Source organism: Cydia fagiglandana, chromosome 4 (genome assembly GCF_963556715.1).
Source record: "Cydia fagiglandana chromosome 4, ilCydFagi1.1, whole genome shotgun sequence".
Lineage (NCBI taxonomy): Eukaryota > Metazoa > Arthropoda > Insecta > Lepidoptera > Tortricidae > Cydia > Cydia fagiglandana.
This window is the reverse complement of record NC_085935.1, coordinates 20,873,700-20,897,006: the sequence shown is the minus strand read 5'-3', so window position 1 is coordinate 20,897,006 and position 23,307 is coordinate 20,873,700. Positions and strand designations below refer to the sequence as shown.

Here is a 23,307-nt window from a genome sequence, read left to right as displayed (position 1 = left end):
AGGTTATTCTAAGGGGAGGTTCAGTTGGCTTAGTACAAGATCCTTAGAGCCAGACTGTTAAATTAAATATACCACTTGAGGATATTTTAGAATCTCACTTAAAGTCTGCGACTGATCTAAATGATGTCAAAGATTTTAAAATAACGAACTATAATAAGTCTTAAAATTAATTCCTTCCGTTATTGCTATCTATCTCTACGTCTATAATCTAATTCTCTAAAACTACCCTCATGGAACTCATACTAACTAAACCGCTATCATGTTCTTTAAATTTTCACTGTATTAGGTACAAATTATTTTTTTATTAACCCCTATCGGTTAATGAACTTCAACAAAGTTCAAAAAAAATAATTTGCTTTTAACCCCTACCGGTTAATGAGCTGTTTGCCTATTATATTAGAATATAAGACTTTTAAAAGAAAGTTTTATGATAAAGAATAGTATGCGTGAATAACTTGGTTACTGAGGTTTAGAGTTAGACTAATTTAACATCTATTAATAGTTATATGAGAGTATTTTATACTAGCTTAAGTAAAATACTCAGTCTGTATGGACGCAAAAACACTTTTCTGTTGTGTTTTTTGCTTGTTTGTCTTCGTGTTGTATGTATGAAGAGGTATCTTGTGATTGAAGCCTGATTGATAACTTGTATTTCTATTAAGTAAAATAGAGACTTAGCAGGGGATTTTCTTAGCAAAAATCCTAACCTAAAAAGGGGGGTATGTAACGGTTTGCTTAAAACCTCGTTTGCGCTAAGCGTTTTGTGCTGGCCGGTTTTAAAAAAAATTAAAAACATTTTTAAATAGTTTTCTGGAATCTGTCACTTGAAGAACATTGATGAACATTTACGACAATTTCTTGCAAATAAGATACTAAATATCTCTAAAATAATATAATTTACCTAACTTAATCTATCTAGATCGTGCCTTATTGGTATTATGATGTGTACATTTCCCCGGATCGGGTAAGTGTTGTGAATATTTCATTTAAGTTACTACTAGGAATAATTTTAGGTTGTGTTCTTTTATACTGTTAACTAATCTGTTATTTTCTGACTGCTTCATCCGTGAACACTAAAATAATGCTGAAAGGTTAACTTTCCTGATATTTCTTTCCTTGTGGGCCGGATGTAGCAGTCACTATTGAGTGCATTTTCTAATATGCCCAATATTACTAGGGATCAAGTCTGGGATTGAAATTGCTTGCACCCTGCCTGAAAACCCTCTATCCTGCACTACCCCGGGTTGCGCTATGCGCAAGCTCTGTATCCCGGAAGGTTTCCGTTCCGAGCTGAGGATCCTGAACCACAGCGGGAAGCCATCCTAGTCTACTCAGGACCAACTGGGACTCCTGTGCTGTACCGCGGAGCCATCTACAACGGCCCGCCTACGATGTAGAGCCTCAGGAAAGTGCCTTCTATTAAGGACTTGTTTCTATATATCTTTCTGTATCAGCTCAGTTTTACGGACTCACGACCTAGCTAATTTGTTATTAATTTTAATTAATATTAAATATTTTTTTTTTCTAAATTAAACTTTCATTTCTAACCTATCTATCTCTATCTACATGTGACGCGAAACGTCACAAGGGGGGTTGCGTCAGGGGGAGGGGGAGGGACGCTAGTGTGCGTAAAGCACCATACCCAAAGGTATCATACTACATTCATAGAATGCTGGCTATAATTAGTTTTTTTTGCCCATACATTAGAACATAATTTAACCGAATCAGTACGTATGTATAGAAAATAGAGCCGGTAGAAGTTTTCTTACTTGCATATTTTACTTGGACGACTTTTTTGCCAATAAGCGAAAAAGAATAGCCTCACTGCTGAAATGAGTGCGCGCGGCAGTGGCACATGCTGAGGTGTATAGCCGATAGCCGAGCGTCTCGACTGCCCGCTAATAAAGTACCTATTGGGTTGAGGTCACGGTAGGGAGGGACAAGCAGCTCTAATAGTCGGGGTATTTTAATTTTTTTATTTTATTTTTTGCATTGTTTGTCTTTGGGTACACACACACCTTTAGGCTATTAAGATGCATTTTACTTACTCGTACACACCTATATGAATTATGTTAGTCCGAAGTAAAAATAATAATTGTCGAATTCCATGATTTTATAGAATATATTTTACAAAATGAAAATAAAAATGTTTTTTTATTTATTTAGGTATCAAAAAAGCAGCTTATTACATACATAGTAAATTAAATGAGTGCATAAGTTCGATTGTATGGCGACGGCTAGGTTAGGAGATAACTCTTAAAGGGTAAACTCGCACATAAATGCGCGTGGTTCATCGCACTGAGCGTCGTTGAGAAGTCCGCTAGCAAAAATGGAGCCACAGGTCTCATATCCTGTGGCATTATTGGGCTCATTAAGACTCCACTCGTTGAATCCGGCCTCGGAGAGCGGGTCACCTATAGAAACATAAGCACAATTAGAGCATATATTTAATAAACAAATATTTAGTCATCTGTGGGCGCAATAGCAAAGACAAACTAAAGTTACAAGGTGTACTATCGGGTTACTAAATAATTATATGGATTAACAGCATATCAATAGGTATATCTGTTATTGGTATATTTATTTGTGGTGCAATAAAGTGTATTTACTTACTTACTTATATTTTCTATACCTATTAGACAGTGGGGACAGAACAAACTCATTGCGACAAAATTAAAACCACGTTTGGACAGGACATTCCTGACAATATTTCGAAAACAATAACCTACGTGATTTGGTCGGGTTCATTGGCATTACCCACCATAAAAATGACGGGCAACAAAAACGTCAACGTTACTAACAACTTTATAGAAGTAGGTAACTACCTAGGACAAACAATAATAGCACTCGCTCTTATATCCTATTGAAAGTTCCATAAAACCATCCCGTTCGGTCATTTCCCCCCACCCCTCATATCAGATTCAAAGTTATACATACTATGTTATACCAGGTTATAGATAGGTAGGTATATAAACATCGCTAATCTATAAGCTAGAACTGTCTGGGTTCTGGGCCGAGGCGTCCGACACTACTTTTTTTTATATAAGTGAAGTGATTGAGTAACAAGTGATTACCAATCACCTGTTATAGGAAACTCATTTTATCAAAGAATTTGACTTGACAATGCAACTTTCTGTTGCTGCAGTTGCCACCCGACCGTTAGGGGTTCATTTAGACGATGCGAGAACATTGCGGGTTTTGATCGGTCGGTTGAAGTCGGACGTAACCAATGTCCGCATTGTAGGTAACTAATATCTCATGCGACTTCGCGCGCCGTCTAAATCAGCCCTACGTCTGTTTTGCATTCCATGTAGAAAGATGACGTGATCACCGATCCGTCATAGAAAACCAAGTGCCAGACGCTTCCATCATCATCCTTAACAGTAAATTCCTCACCAACAAACAAACAACAATACACAATAAACAATTTAAATTCCTCACCATTTATTGTAGCCCACACGCCATCAGCGTATTTCATAACTCCAACGTAGGTATGATCACCTTTTCCTTCCATGGCCAGTATTTCCTTGAGCACAGTTGACTCAGTCTTACTGTTTATGATGGCAAGGTATCCCCCCTGAGCGTGGCAGGTGGCCAGGGCCGTGCGCCAGGTCTTCTTACCACGATGAAACTTATAGCAGCTGCCTGTGCGAGACCCCATATTGTACTCTGAAATCATTTCGTTGACATATTGTAGATTGTTAACCAAGGGATGAAAGTCACCCATTTCTGAGGCGATGTTTTGGGCGATAGTTCTAGTAATTGAGAATGGTCAATTACAACTGGCCGGATGAAGCACAAAAGAGTTATGGAGAACCGGGAGAGAGGCCTTTGCCCAGCTGTGGGACACTCGATCAAATAGGCTAAGAAAAAAAAATACGATAAGATCATTAAAAAATCTCAGTAGCATAGGTATTAATTTTATAGTCCATAGCAAAATAGACGGTTTTACGATACGTTAGCTTTATTAGACTATCGTAATATACGTATAGGTAGGTTGTTAGGTACATAAAAGTTTCAGTGATGCTCTTACCATGTTCTCCATCTCCACAGTTAATTCTCTTGCTGGCCTTCTTGCAGAAGTATGGGAGCACGCTCTCGCAGCTAACGTCCTCCAACTTGGCCGCGCCCGTCAGCGCCACGCAGTCCTCGTCAGCATTGTCGTTGTCCGGCTGACCGGCGGCCCAGCCAACCGGGATAGATGACAGCGGCACTCCTGTCAACTCATAATGGCTATAAGTCCCATATCTTAGTACAAGATGCTGCGTACAAGCCAGCCTCTTCTCAACCGATTCTCGTGAAATTTTATGAGCGAGTTCGATAAGTATGTGGAATTTTTACACATGTTGTAATATTAATCTTACTAGTCCCATAATAATCCCGTATCTGACCTTCAAGAGAGGTGAAGTTTTCCCTGACTAAGATAGAGTTGATCCCGGTGAACACGCTGCGAGTCAGCTTGTGGTCATCCATAATGGCTGCCATCACCTGGGCCAAGGCATTGGTCGTGGGAGAAGCTAGAACGCCACCTGTAGATTTCGGTTACCATTTAGAAACGCAACCAGATTTCGACAGTTTCGTTTGAACAACTATAAAATTTTGCTTAATAAGTGCTTATTTCTGTAAATATAATTTGTGTGATTTATGAATAAACTAGCTTTTGCCTGCGACTTCGTCTGCGTGGAATTTGTGAAATAGGTATAGCGCCTGGTTAATGACTTCAATTATTAGGCAATTCATTGACTCTTTCAATTCCACCCCCTTTGCACTCTCTTCGGGAATGATTTCCGACATAAAAACTATCCTATCCGGGGAAAGCCCCGGAACTCAAACTATCTCTATAACAAATTTAAACTAAATCCGTTCAGCGGTTTAAGCGTGAAGATGTAACAGACAGACAGACAGACACACTTTCGCCTTTATAATATGCATCAAGTACCTAGTAGTAATGTGGAGGGAAGTAATGGAAGAGGAAAACCGAGAAAAAGGTGGACGGACTGTGTCAGAGATGATATGAAACGAACGCAAGTGAATGATGAGATGACGGGCAAGAGAGAGGCATGGAAGAAAAAGACATGCTGCGCCGACCCCAAATTAATGGGATAAGGGCAAGCGAATGATGATGAAGTATGGAAGTATGGATGTAAGAAATAATGACCTTCGAGGAGACAGCGCATGCCCGCGTCGGACCACCTGGCGGGCACCATGTGCAGGCGCAGCCATGCGTCCGCTTCTCGGCTGTACACGTAGCCAGAATTGGGGGCGCCAGCGGCGTAGTGTGCTCCTGCAACGTAAGAAGGTAACTTAAAACCTTGTGGATGTCGACGGTTTCTTTGGGAAGGCCAAATTTTTTTTGGGATATCGGGGTTGGTCCTAAAAAGTTGTTCAGTATGACCTACCTAATCACCTCGCACAATATGGCTAACGGTTCAAAAATGACCCTGTGTATAGTACATCAGTTGGTATCAATCACGGACCTGTATAAAACAGATGATTCTGTTACTTTTTTAAATAAAGATCTCTTCTCATCCGATCCGATGATAAGACAGACGTAGGGTCGGTTGCACTGCACCAAACCGTCTGTCACCGTTAAAGCGTTCGCTAAAATTTGTAAGGGTTTCATACTTCACTGTTGTTTGACGTTAATCAGTCTGTTAAAATGTGGTTGGTGCAACTGGGCCTTTAGGCGACTAGTGTTGGTTTTGGTATCAACACATTCTAAACGAATAAGTATTATTTTTTAAGTTATAATGCTAAAGTTCATAAGTTAAATGGAACTCCGGTTTTAAGATGCAAGATGGTTAGATAAATAAAACAATTCAGATTACTTACCGGCAAATAAAATGACACACAAAAATTTAATCATTTTTAGTATTTTTACTATAAATTCAACTTTGGTTTGTGGTGTAATCTTCGCAAAGACTGTCGCTCGTTGACTGCGTGAACCCATTATATTGTCTGTCTTTATAAACTGAGTTGCCTAGCTTAGATAAAAACTGGAAAACCCCTGTTTGTCAAAACAATCTGCTTTTGACCGACTTCAAAATTTCGAATAAAATTGTTTCAGGAATATCATTTTCTGTGTAGTGACTTACATACAGGATGGCAAAAAAATTACTGCATTTCCGTTGCCAGGGAGGTTTTGGGATTATACTGAGCAAGTGTTACTATGGGACAAACCCCGAATACCTACGTGAAAAAAAAAGTGGCTGTTTCACACATTTTGGCTGGTCTATTTTCTATGGGAGGCTAAATTTTTTTTTCGCGGATTCGGGGTTGGTCCCGTAGTAAAAGTTTCTCAGTATAATCCCAAAAGCTCCCTGGCAATGGGAATGCAGTAATTTTTATATTTTATTTTATCATATATTTGCGTGGAATTGAACTTATCTATAGGTATTACCTGACCGTGACCCCCCAATCAATGAGCTCAGTAGTTACAATTATCAATTAAGTAAAAGTACATTAAATAATTATATATAATTATATATAATATATTACAGACATTTTTATCTATAATAAAACGCTTTCCCTGTTATAGATAGTCCATTTATTATATGTATACAGGGTGATTCAGGAGACGTGAGCAGGACTAACACTGCGCATTTTGTAAATTATAAGCAACTGTTTCGTATCAGTATTAGTGAGATTGACGTTAATTTTCTACTAGTGTAAAAAAAATTTTTTTCAATTTATTTACGACATGCATGGTCGCCCTAAAATTAGAATACTAAACTACAGATATTCTGTGTCAAATTCAATATCATCACTGTCATCACGGTCTGGTTACTTTTGAAAACTCGTATCTCACTAAGATTTGACATTTTATTTCCTTCGTAAAAGAGGTTTTATGTTTATTAATTAGGTCTTGTAGGGTGACCATGATTGTAGAGAATTAAATTTGCCCTCACCAAAAAGTTGAAAAATAGGAAAAAGTGTAGTTGTTTTACCTAAATACGACGGAGATCGATCAATTATCATTTACTGAGTGTGCAGGATTAGTCCTGCTCACGTCTCATGAATCACCCTGTATAATAATAACAAACTCTCAAAAAAAAATTGTGACTTACCTACTTTTATTGCTGACTGTACTTCTCATTTGTATGTCTATCATATCAAGTAGTTCTCGCGACCTTTCTAATCTATCTCGAAGTGTTTGTGTTTTTCCACCGAGGATTTCATTTAGTTATCTTCCGACTGCATTATCACACATTTGCAACATTTGTAACATTGATTAATAAATACTCAAATAAAATTATGAGTATTTTTTACGGGCCTTTTTTTTCCTTAATATGATTACCTACTCAGACAACGATATATACAATACCTATACAAATACCTACTTAAATAATAGAAAACACCCATGACTCAGGAACAAATATCGGTGCTCATCACACAAATAAATGCCCTTAACGGGCTTTGAATCCAGAACTATCGATCGGCATCATAGGCAGGGTAGTGACCCACTAGCCCAGAACTGTCCTCTGATACATTTATTAGATTATATTATTATGTCAAGTTTTTTACCATTATTTTCTAAAGATAAATATAGGTAACTAGAGCCGCCATGGTTAAGCAAAGTTAAGCTAATAAAGCGAATTTTCATTATTTACGACTTAGCAGACGTTGCCACAAAACTTTATAATAACAGCAACACGTTATGCAGTTTGGAGGGGTGTAAATAAGGCTTAATTCATTAGGAGCTCGACAGACGAGCTAAGTGTAAACTAGGCTTAAGCACTTACAAGATGGCTGATGTAATCAAACTGGAAGTGATTTGAGATTATTTAAACATTTCATGAAGATGATGATGATGCATACCTGTTATCCTTCATTAGGGACATAGGGCTTGCAGAAGAAGCCTCCATTTGTCACGATCTTGAGCGGCTACTTCCAGCTCTTTCCAGCCGAGTCCAGTTGAGCCAGCCTCTTTCTCAACTGATTGCCTCCATTAAACATTTCATGTTTACTTTCATTGAATGAATGAAGAATGAATATTTTATTTTAAGTCTCAGTACGGCGTATTCTGATTTTAATAACAGGTTATGATTTAGATCTGGATTAGTTATGTATCTGATCTGTCAGTGTCAGTGGTCGAAGAAATGTCACTTTTGACACTGGCATATCCGATCCATAGGTAACCATCCAAATCTAACCATATCCATTCATAACCTGTTAGGGTGACTGCTATATTGGTCACTATATAGTAATTGGCCACTCTAACAATAAGGCTTCAATTGGCTGGTTTCTTTCTGATTTGTTAGGAGTGGCCAATTTTTGGTAAGGACTGGAATGCGCTCCCGTCATCTGTATTCCCTGAGAAATATGACCTCGGTCTCTTTAAAGCTAGAGTGAATAGGCTATTACTGAACCGGTGAGCTCCATCTTAGGCTCTGTCTTCACCTTCCATCAGGTGTGACTAGAGCCAATCGCCGATCAGTTTATAATAAAAAAAAACTATGTAGTGGCCAATGACTATAGCAGTCACCCTATTAAAATCAGTATACGCCTGGCCGCGTAGCCAAGATGCCAATCGCTTACGCTCCGTAGCGATCGAAACGCAGCTGTCACTGTCGCGCTAATATGGAAGAGTGATAGAGAGAGATAATGCTTTTCGTTGTCGAAGCGATAGCGATTGTAACCTTGGCTAGGCCGGCTGTTCTTGTGGTTGCGAACTTCAGTCATGAGAACACGAGAAATAAAGGCATATCCAGGGCGACTAGCGCGTTGTCCCGCGAGTTTCCCCGCGATCTAAATTACGTTGCAAGTTGGCGCTAATCGGGCGCAAGTTTTTCAATAAACCGCCGCTACGCCGCAGCGTCGCGTTATCGCGCCTGATTTACACAGGACGCGATACGTCGGCGCTGTGACGCTGATTTACATTTACATCGGTTATTAATTTAAACTTATTTATCTTTACATCTTTAATACTAGCGCTCACTTCGCGTGGAATGACGATGATTGATAAAAACTACCCTATGTCCTTTGCTGGACCTCAAACAACCTTCATACCAAATTTCGTCTAAATCGGTTCAGCGGTTTAAGCGTGAAGAGGTAACAGAAAGACCGACAAACAGTTATATTACAACGGGTTTCGCATTTGTAATATTACAACGGGATTGGTAGGGATATCTAATATAAGTAATTATACCTACACCTTCTCAGTAATTTACCGGTAGGAACATAAGGCGAAACAGGAGCTGAGTTTTAAATATTTTAGATAAATATACCCGTCTCGCTAACGGAAGCGGCTCCTAAAACTAGTGCGATAAGGACAAATTGCGATAAAAATCTCAAAAATCGAGGTTTCGTACTCGACTGTTTCTTCCTCCAAAACTTAACCAATCGTAACCAAATTTGGAAATCTAAATAAGTGTCGGACCGTTTTGCTTTTTTGGCTAATTGATATTAGTTTTGATTTTTGAATACTACGCCTCTCGGCTCTAGCGCCTTAAAAAACAAAAATATCAAAAAAAGCAAAACAGTCCGACACAGATACTTATTGACAATATTAATCTGTGTTGAAAAAATAATTGCTCTAGCATCAAAACCCACGGAGGAAACAGTCGAGTACGTTTGTATGGAGAAATGACCACTGCTGTTGACTCTTAAAAATCAATGGACACCATTTTCCACCATTGACGAAAAGGTAAGATCCAGGTAAGTTAAACTTAATTCGGCAACCCTAATCAATTCATTCTTGCAAGCAAGGATAAGGATTTGATTTGAGGCACAACGAAATGAGGCAATGAGGCAGTTAAGCCTCAGGGGGCGTTGTTCGCTGTCATGATTTTTTAAATGTATTATTTTGTGTTAATAAATAAATAAAAAAAAAATACATAAATATCAAATCGCCGCTGTATATAAAAGTTTTGAGGAATTTGATGATCTATGCACTTGTACATGTACAAGCCGAGTGTACAAGTATGCTGCGACTCACTAGGAGGCCAATTCAAAACAAACGATTTTGTCTTCTAATAAATATGACCTCGGTCTCTTTAAAGCTAGAGTGAATAGGCTATTACTGAACCGGTGAGCTACATCTTAGGCTCTGTCTTCACTTTCCATCAGGTGTGACTAGAGCCAATCGCCGATCAGTTTATTATATAAAAAAAAAAAATAATTTGGCCAAGTCCGAGATAGCTCGAGGCATTTAGTGTTCCGTACGGCTACCATCAGTTTGGAATTGACATAAACGATATCGTGAACGTAATTTACTTCCTATAGGTATATCTCTTTCGCACTAATATGTCAGTACGAGCGAGATGCATAGAAAGTAAATTACGTTCACGCCCACGGTAGCGTTTATGTCAATGCCAAACTGATGGTAGCCGTACCGCTCGCATCGTTACATTTTACAGAGGTTGTTTGCCTGTTTTTAGGGTACCGTATTCAACTACACACACAGAACAATAGTACAAAGTGTCTAAGTGCGAAGGCCGAAGGCCGAGCTTTAGCAAAATGTCATCGCTTTAGCACAGAGCAATAGTACAAGTGTCTAAATGTGAAGGCCAAAGGCCGACCTCCGCGTAGCCCGAAGGCCCGAAGCGTCCAGGATGTCAGTGCTTTAACACAGAACAATAGTACAAGTGTCTAAATGCGAAAGCCGAAGGCCGAGCTCCGCGTAGGGCCGAAGGCCCGAAGCGTCCAGGATGTTAGTACTTAAACACAGAACAATAGTATAAGTATCTAAATGCGAAGGCCGAAGGCCGAGCTCCGCGTAGGGCCGAAGGCCCGAAGCGTCCAGGCTGTCAGTTCTGTGTTTAACCACTGACATCTTGCAGGCGTCGGGCCTTCGGCCCTACGCGGAGCTCGGCCTCCGGCCTTCGCATTTAGACACTTGTATTAATTACCTGTGTTTAGAACTGACCTCCTGGATGCTTCGGACTTTCGGCCCAATGCGACTTCAGCCTTTGGATTTTGCGACTTAGACACTTGTACTTAAAAATACTTGGAAAAGTTACGGGAGGCGCGCGTCTGTCGGACGCTTCGGATCTTCGAATCGCTCCTTCGGCCTTTGCATTTAGTTAGATTCTTGTACTATTGCTTTGTGTTTGAATACCGAAGTCGAGCATCTCGCGAATGCTTGATGTATTATAATAATTTAGAGTAAGGCCAAGCGCGCACCACGATTTTTTGTCCTGCGATAATTTTGTCGCAGAAATGCAACGTATGTGTTTATATGTTAGTGCGCGCATATGCGACAAAAAAATCGCAGCGATTTTTAAATTGTGATTTGTCACATTTTTCCGCAATTGTTCGCGACGCGATTGTCGCAAAGTGAATTGCAGCATGCGGAGTTGTATGGCCCCGCGCGCACTATGATAATAAAATCGCACCCCGGCCGGACCTCAGTCGGCATTTCGCTCTCCAAACCCCAACATCTCGGCACCTGCACCTCCAATGGAGTCTCAAAATGAGACGCTAGATGTTGACCATTTAATTATGGAAATAGACGGGGATCACCAGTCATACAGCAATCGCATATTAAAGACACGTTTCATGACAAGCGACTGGTCGACTTTTTCATTTTCATCGAAGTGCGCGCAGTGAATTTTCTGCGATATATTACAGCGCGATTCTAAAATCGTGTCGCAAAAATTTATATCGTGGTGCGCGCTTGGCCTATAATACCTTAAAATGTAACATAACTCCTTCAATTTGAATTTAGAACTCATTATTATTTTTTATTTGATTTTGTTTCTAGTTCTATGCCATATATATAGACTTTAATATTATTTAGAACTGCTAAAAAACAAGATCGGCTTACTTTAAATATTTCGTCAATTTTACCTTTGCTTCTAAAAAACTGTGATATTTAACTGTCATATAGGTACTATTTATTAATGTCTTCCAAAATTATTTTCTCGTAACAGGACTGAGGGGCTACCGCGTAAACCGAAATTCGCAATTTGCGGGGATCTTTCTCTTTTACTCCAATGAAGGCGTAATTAGAGTGACAGAGAAAAATGCTCACAATTTGCGAACTTCTATTTTCGCGGTTATAGCCCTGAATCTTGTTGCTCACCGATCCGTTCAAAAATATACATAAGTACTGAATATAATTAATAGATATTATAATTATACAATTAATACAGAAATGTAATGGTACTTAATGAAAAGGAATATTGTGTATATTGTTTCGACGAATCAGATACTCTCAATAAAATCTATACATGAGGCCAAAGCTGTTCATAAATATTAAATGACTTTATTATCTCTATACGCCTTACTAACTCTATGTGTCCTATTGTGGAAAAAAAAACACAACGACAGTCAAGAACGGAATTCTTAATTTGAATTTTTCAGATTTTTGAGATGCTAGTCCATTGCTTGGAAAGCCCGTTCGAAATTGAAACTTATTTGCAATATAATAAGGTCGTATTTTGTAGATCTCTCTCATACTTATAGTAGGCTATTAAGATAAAATTAAATATCCCACAAAAATAAGCAAGCAGAATTAAACTTTATGTCAAAGACATAAGTCATAAATTTCAATGCCAAAGTTTTAACTAAGGATGTTTCTCGCCTAATATGAATTGACCAGTGTAAGCATCAGTTAGCTAGCCCTAAGCAACCAAAGGTCAAGCTGCAGTTGAAAAACTAATAAAGATAAAGTTAAGCTGATAATTTTCCCGCCGTCTCCATGCTTCTTTAAGTTGGGTATTGACTGGTCAGCTGCCTGTTAGCTATAGTTTTCGCGAAAATCGCCAGGACAGAGGTGAAAATTTTTGTATGAAAACTTGCAACTTTAAATGCATTTTTTGACGAAACTATTGCAGTCTAAAATGAAGTCAAAATCAGTCCATCGACTCAATTTTTTGCAAGCTTTCTAATGGTACCCCACACGATTCTTACAAATGAAAAAAGTTTCAGCCTACCCCTCTCAACCCCCTAAATTTCCCCCTTTAATAAGAAATAAGCAGTTTTGACTTATTTACAATATGAGTGGTGGTAATTGCTATAACTGTTCCAAATTTTAGGTATCTATGTCAAACGGTCTCTGAGAAAAACGTATTTAACTGATTTGCAAGACCGAAGTGATCCCATAAGTGTTCCGTAAACAAAGTTTTGTACGGAACACTAATAATGATGTCATTTTGTTTGATGTCAACATGTAAAGTATGAATTGGCCTCCATAGACAAGCCACTAAATCCAACGTCGCTAACTCGCTGATGAGGAAACTTTTATCTCCAAATTAACTCGAGGAGATACCATCGAACACTTCAGCGTAGTCGGTGATTAGTTGGCTTCTGCATCGGAGTTTATAATTAATATGGATGCCTAAAGTGATAATGATTTAAATAACAACAAATATTTCACACGATTTAATAAAATAGGCGGATATTATAATAGAGGCCGGGTCTCGAAGTCAATTACTGCCGGATTCGAACTTTAAGATACGTCAAACGATATGGATTAGATGTGTCAGTGTCAAAAGTGTCGTATTTGTTTGAAGAAACGTCACATTTGACACTGACATATCTAATTCATATCGTTTCTAGATCTATTAGTTGACGTATCTTAAAGTTAGAATCGGGCCGTTAGAGTCGTACCAAAAAAAAGTCTGCAGCGGATTTGATAGCCCGCGCAGTGCAAGTGTCATTTATACGTCATAATTTCACTGAGTTTAAAATAACACATTCACTGCGTGGGCTATCAAACCCGCTGCAGACTATTCTTGGTCTGACTCTACAACTTTGTTGCATCTGGCGTGGAGACCCTCGGTTACATAAAAATGTAGGCACGAAGATTTCCCATGCATGAATTTTGCGTCTTTTTTAATGACATATTATAATCGAAGGACACAGCACGAAATGTCTAGAACAGTTCTGAAATTTGATATGCCTGTATGTTAATTAGAGATCCCTTTTTCATGACCACACCATTTGATCATTGGAGGAACCACCGCGCCATCTTGAAAAATGTTAATAATTCTGGAAAAATTCGCCTTCTATACTTGAATCTACGCACTCTATGAGAATAGTCTATGGCAATTTTAAAGCTTATTAAATTCTGCACAAAAAAAAAACCTGCTCACGTTCGCGGAAAAAATACATCTTCTTAGAGTAAAGAACTGTTTTTTCGATTTTGGTCCTTATTCGATTGTGCTATATGGTTTGCCAGACTATTAGCACAGGGCTATAACCGCGAAAATCGAAGTTCGCAAATTGCGGGCATTTTTCTGTGTCACTCTTATTATGCCTTCATTGGAGTAAAAGAGAAAGATCCCCGCAATTTGCGAATTTCGGTTTTCGCGGTAGCCCCTCAGAATCTACACAAATTTAAATCACATTAACCTTCATTTAACACATATTTTACCCACGGTCAGTTAGCATTGAACATACCGCATTTAAACATAAATAAATTCAAAAGCACTTCAATGGCGGTTCGTTTGCGACTTTCGCGAAGTAGTTAGAAAATGGCCGGGTTTGCTCGTTTATGTTTATAAGCTGTATGAATAGATTTAATGTTCAGTCATTTGTACCTAATGTTCAGTTGCGAAGAAAGCTGCTTAGATGGTTGGCAGACCTCAACTGTCAATCTCCAGAAAGAAATAAATACTCTAATCTAATCTTAGATTATTATACAGGGTGATTCATGAGACGTGAGCAGGACTAATCCTACACACTCAGTAACTGATAATTGATTGATCACCGTAGTATTTAGGTGAAACAACCACACTTTTTCCTATTTTTTAACTTTTTGGTGAGGGCAAATTTAATTCTCTACAATCTTGGTCACCCTACAAAACCTAATTAATAAACATAAAACCTCTTTTACCGTAATGACAGCATTTTGATTACGAAGAAAATGAACTGTCAAACTTGGTGAGATACGAGTTTTCAAAAGTAACCAGATTGTGATGACAGTGATGACATTCAATTTGACACAGAATATCGGTAGTTTGGTATTCTAATTTTAGGGTGACCATGCATGTCGTAAATAAATTAATAACTTTTTTTTTTACGACTACAAAATTAACGTTAAACTCACTAAACAGTTGCTTATAATTTACGAAATGCGCAGTGTTAGTCCTGCTCACGTCTCCTGAATCACCCTGTATATTAGATTCTTATATTCTAATCTTAGAAACACATAAATAGTCATAATGGTGCAGGATTTTTTTTTGTTAACTGTAAGGTAAACGTACTTACGTAGTGCTCTACATGCTAATGCCCAATAGATGACACCTTGCTGTCACCTCTACTGACAATGACTTAAGTTTCAAGATGACATGTACTGCGACCGCGTCCAGCACCAGTACGTTTACCTTACTGGGGTTTAGAAATCGTCGGGTGACAAGCAAAAGTCACTAACTAACACCATTGAAATTATTGGACAATAAACCGTGTTACAAGTGTAATAAAGTGCATTGTTACTTTAATGTTTTGATAGTACTTAGTGACTTTTGCTTGTCACCCGACGAAATAATCAATTAGATACAGCCTGTACCAAAAAAAAAGGTTTAAAAACACATTCAGGGCCAAGAACCCGACTGTCGGGTACACTGTTCGTAGCGACTACGCGCTACATACGGCAAAACCGTGGTTACGCGCTACGAGCGTAACCCGTAGCACTTAGTGGCAATTAATGTGTATATTGGTTAACTTCTTAGATTTTATAATGACGAAGCCTGTTGCGGATATCATCCTTGGTATGCTTGGGACGAGGCATGTTGCTGATTTGCATTTGTAGCCACCGGACGAAGCCTGCGTTGCGGATTTCTTATTGCAAACATGTGTAAGTACATTAAGTTTATAATAAAATTAAAGTGTTAATGAATTAATAACTTTTGTTTCAAACAATTTATTATTAACAAATCTATAATATAATAAAATTAATACAATAAAATATATTGTTTGTAAATAAATGATTTCAATTATAAAATTAATAAACGTAATAATGCCAAGTAAATACAGAAATACATAGGCACGTCATGGATTCATCAAACACTTTTTGAAATAAAATATTCCATCAAAAATCAAGCTCTCACAAAGCCCCTTTGTGCAGAAATATAATAACGCTGGAGGTGAATTAAGGGCCTTGTCGCGGAGAAAGCGTTTTTATACGACTTAAAGTAATTATTGTGTTTTTGTGAAAGAGTTTGTTAGCGGCCATTCAGACGAGGACACGGTCGCTCGGCGGGGCGCGGACTTGGCCTCATGTGTAAATAAATAAATATTATAGGAGATTCTTACACAATGGTGGTCCAATATTAGAAACGACCTGAAGAACCTGAACATCAAAGAACAGACAACCCAGAACCGACCACTCTGGCGCAAATTGATAAGGAGACCCGACCCCACATAGGTGGGATAAGGGAAGGAAGAAGAAGAGGAGATTCTTACACAGATTGACTTAAGTCCCACGGTAAGCCTAAGGAAACTTGCGTTACGGGTACTCAGGCAACGATATATATAATGTATAAAAATACATAGAAAACACCCATGACTCAGAAACACACACACACACACACACAAATAAATGCCCTTACCGGGATTCGAACCCATGACCATCGGCCATTACAAAAAAGTGCATTATTGTTGAATTTCCATGTGTAGAGGAGTAGCTTTTTTCTGTTTTTTGAGTGAAAATCTTAATAAATCTACGAATAATTTATGATATTAGTCGTAGACATTGAAAGTGAAGTAATACAGCGGGGAAATGCCGCCAGCGTCCTTGGTACAATGCCTCAGGGGCCTATATTTAAAAATGTATTATACATAGTAATAAGTAATATTATGTAAATATTTTTACGTTCTGTGGCAAGAAAAAATGTTTGTTCCTTGTAGCAAAAATGGTCGCAACTCGTGTAACATATAGCTCAATGGAAACTGTTGTGAGTAGTTGTCTCCATGAATACATTCGAAGCCCACTAGCCACCTTTGTTATATGCTTACAAAGTCTACAGTAAACTAATTCCAGCTTTATACGAATAAAAGTGCAATTTTAGATAAGTACGAGTTAGGAAATGCAAATTTACTTTTGGAAGTGGGCTAATCTTCAAAATATTTTCTTTTAACATTTTACATTTGCTCCAAGTTAAAACACATTTCAACTGTGCTTGAATAGTACGTAAAATAAAGCTACGTACGTATAATAGGTTTTTTTTAATTCAACGACCGACCGAGTCCGGCCCTGCGCCACTCCGGAAAATTTCTTGTTTTCGCCGAGTTTTCTCAGCTTTTCTCAGCGTTTTCTTTTCCTTAATTAGCCGATTCACGCCGAGCCCGAATTATCTTGTTTATTGAACGCAGTTTAATATTTCTCTGGATGAATGGCGTACCTATTTCTGGGGGCGATGAACTTTGACTTTGCTCAGTTTGTTTTTCTTATTTTCTTGCATGTTTATATATTTGTTTATAAATAAAATTGACCAATAATGGGTTAGTAATCATATAATTATGTAATGTTTAGAGTCTAAACTTTAGACCATTCTTTAGTCATCACCTGGCAATCCATCGTGGCTATGAGTACCTAGTCGTAAGGTTTTACGACTACCCATAGCTAGAGTTACTAGTTAGACCAAGATAAGTCTGCAATGAATTTGATAGCATACACAGTGCAAGCGTTATTTTAAACGTCAAACTCCTATGAAATTATGACGTATAAATAACGCTTGCAATTTTGGTCTAACTCAATCACTTTAGTAAAAGCAACTATCGACTTTCCTATACGAGGACACTTTTTTGGCGAAATTATCATTGGAGCTGTCAAAGCGCTTCATAGAGGCCTCCGGTGACCAGAGGCACAGATTAATGAATAATTGCCAGAGGGCTGGCCAATATTTTGCCTAATAAAGGATCATCATTGCCATCTAGCAAGGCAATCTACGGACTACGACTTAGGACAAATTTTTCATTTATAAGTTTTACTGCCGTAGGTATTCGAACTTCAAGATATTCACAAGAGACGACACGTTCTAGATCCATTCTAGATACGTTATAGTTTAGATATCAACTAGTTCTCTTTTGCAGCGCAATTCGGGCAACTCATGTCATTTTTACGTTAGATAGAGTAAGATATCTATTAGATGTGAATCAGATCTCTAAGTCATATCCTGTGGAAATCATTCAAGAGTATCTCCAGAATCGCGCAAATGTCAAATTTGACAGGTTAGATCTTAAACATATCGTTATCGTATCTTGGTGATGTCTAAAAGATGTCTAATAGATGTCTATTTCATAATCCGAATCGGGCCCTTAGTGTTTTTGTTAAGTTGTAAAAATTTTATTAAATAAATAATAAATATTTTTTTTAAAGAAGAAGAAGTTACGTTTGACGTTTTCTACAAACAATGGTCACTTAGCTAAGCCCCCAGTAGGGCTTTTACGTCGCCAAAACTACACTTGTACAGTCACCTGCAATAATATGTTACTCTTTGAAAGCCGCAAAAATATGTGACACGCTCTTACTCGTATGGCTCTACAAATAAGATCGTGTCAGATATTTTTGCGGCGTTCGTTGTGTAACATATTATTGCAGGTGACTGTACTGTTATGGAAACCATCAGACTTTTCGTTCGAAATAAATGTCCTTCCGTGATTCTTCTCACTTGATGGTCTCGTCGGAAGATCAGCGCTGGAAGCCACCAGCAACATGCTGAGATGGGGCCATTTCGTGGCACTTTAATCTTATTTTGAGTTTTCTTTTATACTATGTACTGTTCCGATTGTTTGTGCTTACGAATAAATCTATTCTATTCTATTCTATTCTATTCTTAATACGTGTGTTCGTGACTTTATAAATGCCAGATACTACAAGAGTAAAAATGCCTATTCCTTTCTCAAAGTAAACAAAATTTTACGAGATAACTTCTTAAGGAAACAAACACGTATCTGCTATCTCTACCCCAGAGGTTCTTTATAACCAGCATAACCTTGTACGTCAACCCGTACGAAGTATCAGTAATCAGGGGTCAAGCTTAAGCTGGATACCAGTGGGTGGTTAGGCGTTGGGGATAAGACAAGGCGTGACCGTAAAGAAAAAGGGAAGCGTCGCGGATGCGCGATAAGAGACATAATGGGGGAGGTGATAACGAGGTTTTGTCGCGCTTTGTCGCGCTAAAGAAAGGGTATTGGGAAACTTGGTAAAGTAATGCATTTGCTTTCACAGTGCTCAGGGCCTTTATTTTTAAACTTTATTGTGCGAAACCAAAGCACGGGCGGACTTTTTATGCATTTGCTGCCAGTCAACCATAGTGAGAAGAAGTAAATAGATATAATATATAGGTATATATATATTTTTTTTATTATGAATGGGCTTACTCACGGCCACAGACTAGCCTATACATAGACTATATATAGGTAACCTTTATTGGCACACGTTAGGAAAAGATACAGCTTAAAGAAAAACAGTTGATTTATGATAGAAGTACACTTCTATCATACTCAAATCAATTCTTATGGCATACAACAGGCGGTCCAAATGAGATAAAACTGAATGAACCATAGGCGTTAGTAAATTATAAAAGCCACCGTTTAGTACCTATGTTTAGTAATTATGCAGATAAATGTTAGTAACACACGAATATACGTACATAATATATTATTTTATGATTTTTAACTGTCTTTATCTTTGTTTGCTTTATAACACTGAAAGCATTGTAACATTTATAGCCCCGCTCCCGCCTTGTACACATAAAGATTTCTTAAGCACACAATATCCCTCAAGTATTTTATTTACAACGATTTGGTAATCAAATTTCGCTCAGCATATTAAAATCTTAATAACGCACTTTAGACAATCAAGTGTTCTCAATTCGCGGTTTTAATAAAACATTAATTGACACGTATTACGTTCTCGACCAAATTACAAAGAGCGTTCCTTCACCTTACGTACATTAGGCGGTGGGGGCGAGACAAATTTTTGTTTTTCACCAAAGACAAGGAGCGAGATACAAAGATTTAACCAGAGTGAGCGAGACGACTGTATGCACACATTTGCCTTTGTCAACGAGCAAAAATAATAGAACGGAGTCGTTTATCTCTTTTTATGGCGCGCGCTATCTCGCGCTATTATGGCGGACAATTTTGGCGCCAAAGAGAAAACTGCTTATTACTTCTTATTCTTGAGCGGTTTGGCAAATGTTCTTATTTTTAAATGGGAATTGGAAAGTTCTGGAACGTTTTGGAGGTTAATTTGCTTTTTGTAGATGTCGTTTGAATAACTGAGTGGATGTTTTTGTAGGTTACAATTATTAGCCGGTCTGTATTGGAGTGTAGGAACGTTTAGACTTTTAGAGCATGAAAATCAAGGATTTGGGAATGTTCAGGTTTGTTTAAAGACTAACCGAGTGGCTTTTGAACTACATTTATTTAATGTAACACACAGTATATACCTATACAACTTATTCTACAATGGTGCGAGCGAGGTGCACTGGGCATGCCATAAGCCTCCTTGCTTCGTTCTCCTCGTTGCTGAGGGTCGTGACTATGATTCCGAATGGCAGATTTCCAGACCTTTCAATCTCTTACGACTTCTAAGGCATGGATCTTGATGGATAGCATCGGACCACCGCGTTGGTCTGCGGCCCCTTCCTCTCTTTCCTTCCACCGAACCAGTACTCGCCGGAGACATGTGGTTGAAAGCCTGGTGGTTACTCCGACCTCCTTGTGTATTGAGGCGTTAGTCCGGTGATGGACGCAAAGGCCAATGATGAGGTACTTAAGCGAAGGACCTTATTATTTAAAACGACTAGGTATGTGTTCCAATTTTTTGCTTTTCAAAAAAATTTGTTTTTGACCGAGCTTATCAGGCACGAATCTCGTCTGTCGCAGTTTTCAATCGATTCTCCTGAAATTTGGTGAGTTCCATAAAAATTGGGTTTGGTGTTTTTGCCTGTAATAAACGTTTGATTGATTGATTGAATAATTGTTTAAATTTTTTGTCAATTCACAATTTTCAAAATGGCGGAGTGATGGGGGTTCGCGAGGTCTACAACTCACAGAACCACTAGTTTAAAAGGTTCCAAATTGCAATGGCTTGATGTAAGGTTAATAATGGGTATTCTAAACATTGTTCACAACTTTAGCCTGGTGAGAAAAAGGTGTTAGTCGTTGGACATGGTTGGACAAGTTTGTACACTTAAGTCTTTTAATGTATAGAGGCTTGCGTTATCTCAATTATCCGCATTTAATTTGGTGGACAATGATTACGGACTGAGCAGTTTTGATGCTTTAATAATATTTTGCGCGACACCAACTCGTAACAACTCTCTTGATTGTTCAAAAATCGCTGAGAAAGCTGCTTTTTATCCGCTGAATTAACTTTTATATGATGAATTTGAATGTTTGATGTAGGTATTAAAGTTAGTATTTTTCTCACGTTCGTGTGGTGCAAAATTTTGTGTTTCACCTAGGTAGTGGCAAAATTTGTTTAACCCTCGTGTCGTGCCCTAAACCCTCGCAACGTAAGATTCCAGTTTTCGAGTCACTCGCTGTTTTGTTCTGTATAAAACTGACCTACTAATATTTAATTACACAAAAGGGTCTACCGCGATATAATTTCATTGTTTTTACCTTTGATTCCGACGTTTCAGCTGAGTGACCTACTAATGCCTCGCACTCGCTAAGCACTCGGACGTACCATACAAATAATCAATAACTTAAGGTTATCCATGAGACAAATTCGAACTTACATTTTGATATCAAAATGATTATAGCTATTAAAGGATATAATTTGGTTATTTCAATTGCTTGTGAATCGCTTGCACTAATACATAATACGAAAAAGTACAACCGAAATTCACGCATGAATGACAACAAAATTACATCATTTAAATATCATTGTAAAACCACACTGAATCTTTGAATTGGCCTCTGGAGCAGAGCTCGGCCACCCAGATTTTTTTTTAGCCTGTGTCCTTTCCAATCCTCTGGGGATGCCAGCTAGTGGCTATTTTGGCCCATCTGTCATCTTGCATCCGGCAGACATGTCCAGCCCAGTCCCACTTTAGCCACACAGACCCAGATATTAAATTAAAATGACTAAACCATCAAGAAGTGTTGGTCTCTGTCCATTCGTCACCGTAAATTAGGGCGCAAATGGATTAAAGCGGTAAGTATTTATTTACCGCCCGGTAATCTCAGATCACGGCAAACAGAGGGGAAATTATACGCTTTGTGCCCAAGTTTTGTATAATTTATACAAGTGGTGGTGGCGCGGTGACAATCAATCATTGAGTTTTTTCTATGGCTTGACAGTAATTGTAAAACCTTGCGATTTTTAGGGTTCCGTACCCAAAGGGTAGAACGGGACCCTATTACTAAGACTTCGCTGTCCGTCCGTCCGTCCGTCCGTCCGTCCGTCCGTCCGTCCGTCCGTCCGTCTGTCCGTCTGTCTGTCACCAGGCTGTATCTCACGAACCGTGATAGCTAGACAGTTGAAATTTTCACAGATGATGTATTTCTGTTGCCGCTATAACAACAAATACTAAAAACAGAATAAAATAAAGATTTAAATGGGGCTCCCATACAACAAACGTGATTTTTGACCAAAGTTAAGCAACGTCGGGCGTGGTCAGTACTTGGATGGGTGACCGTTTTCTTTTTGCATTTTTTTCCGTTTTTTTTTGCTTTATGGTACGGAACCCTTCGTGCGCGAGTCCGACTCGCACTTGCCCGGTTTTTTAAATATTAGATAGTATATTTTTTACCAAGTTTTATTTAGAACATCGACGATCATCGGGAGATACATTACGCGTACTTAATTATTCCCGTATTATGTTTTGACATTAATGGATACAATTAATAATTTTATCCTTGTTTTTAATAATTTATGAAATAATGTAACATATGTAAATACATAATATTGACGATGATAATTTAATTATCATGGGCATCATTATAAAATTAGCCCGATTATAAAATTAATAATTCCATGAAACGCCATTTTAGATATTTTTCCATTGATCACTTGGTATAGTATTTATTGATCACTTTATGATATACATAGTTAGGTCAGGTTTGAATTTTTCATGATGTGACCAACTGATCATTTAAATGGCGACAGCATTAACTAAAAAAATAATTGTAACCTAAAATCCTCGTTGTGGCAATAAATGCTTTATCTATCTATCATCTATCTATCTATGTATCACTAATTTTAAAAAGCGTAATAAAATGTATCAAGGAAACTGCAAGTGAAATCGCTATTATTCTTAGCATTCTACCTCCATAACAGTGCAAGCCCTTAGGCCATTTACCCCCATCGAATAGGGGGCAACTCGATTGGCGGCAACCTCCAGACAGCTTCCATTTTGTACAAATTAAATTGGGCCCACCGCTTCTAGCCTAACACCTGTA

At 38.2% G+C, this 23,307-nt stretch overlaps 1 protein-coding gene across 1 annotated transcript; it reads right to left on the bottom strand.

Annotated features, from left to right (window-relative positions):
- Positions 1-2,256: 2,256 nt before the first annotated feature.
- On the bottom strand, positions 2,257-5,866 carry LOC134664035 (collectin-10-like). The gene is made up of 5 exons (XM_063520598.1): positions 5,833-5,866; positions 5,159-5,284; positions 4,392-4,529; positions 4,034-4,216; positions 2,257-2,414 (listed from the first exon to the last, which is right to left on the bottom strand). Exons 1-5 carry the CDS (start codon positions 5,864-5,866, stop codon positions 2,257-2,259), a joined length of 639 nt encoding a protein of 212 aa, XP_063376668.1.
- Positions 5,867-23,307: the final 17,441 nt, after the last annotated feature.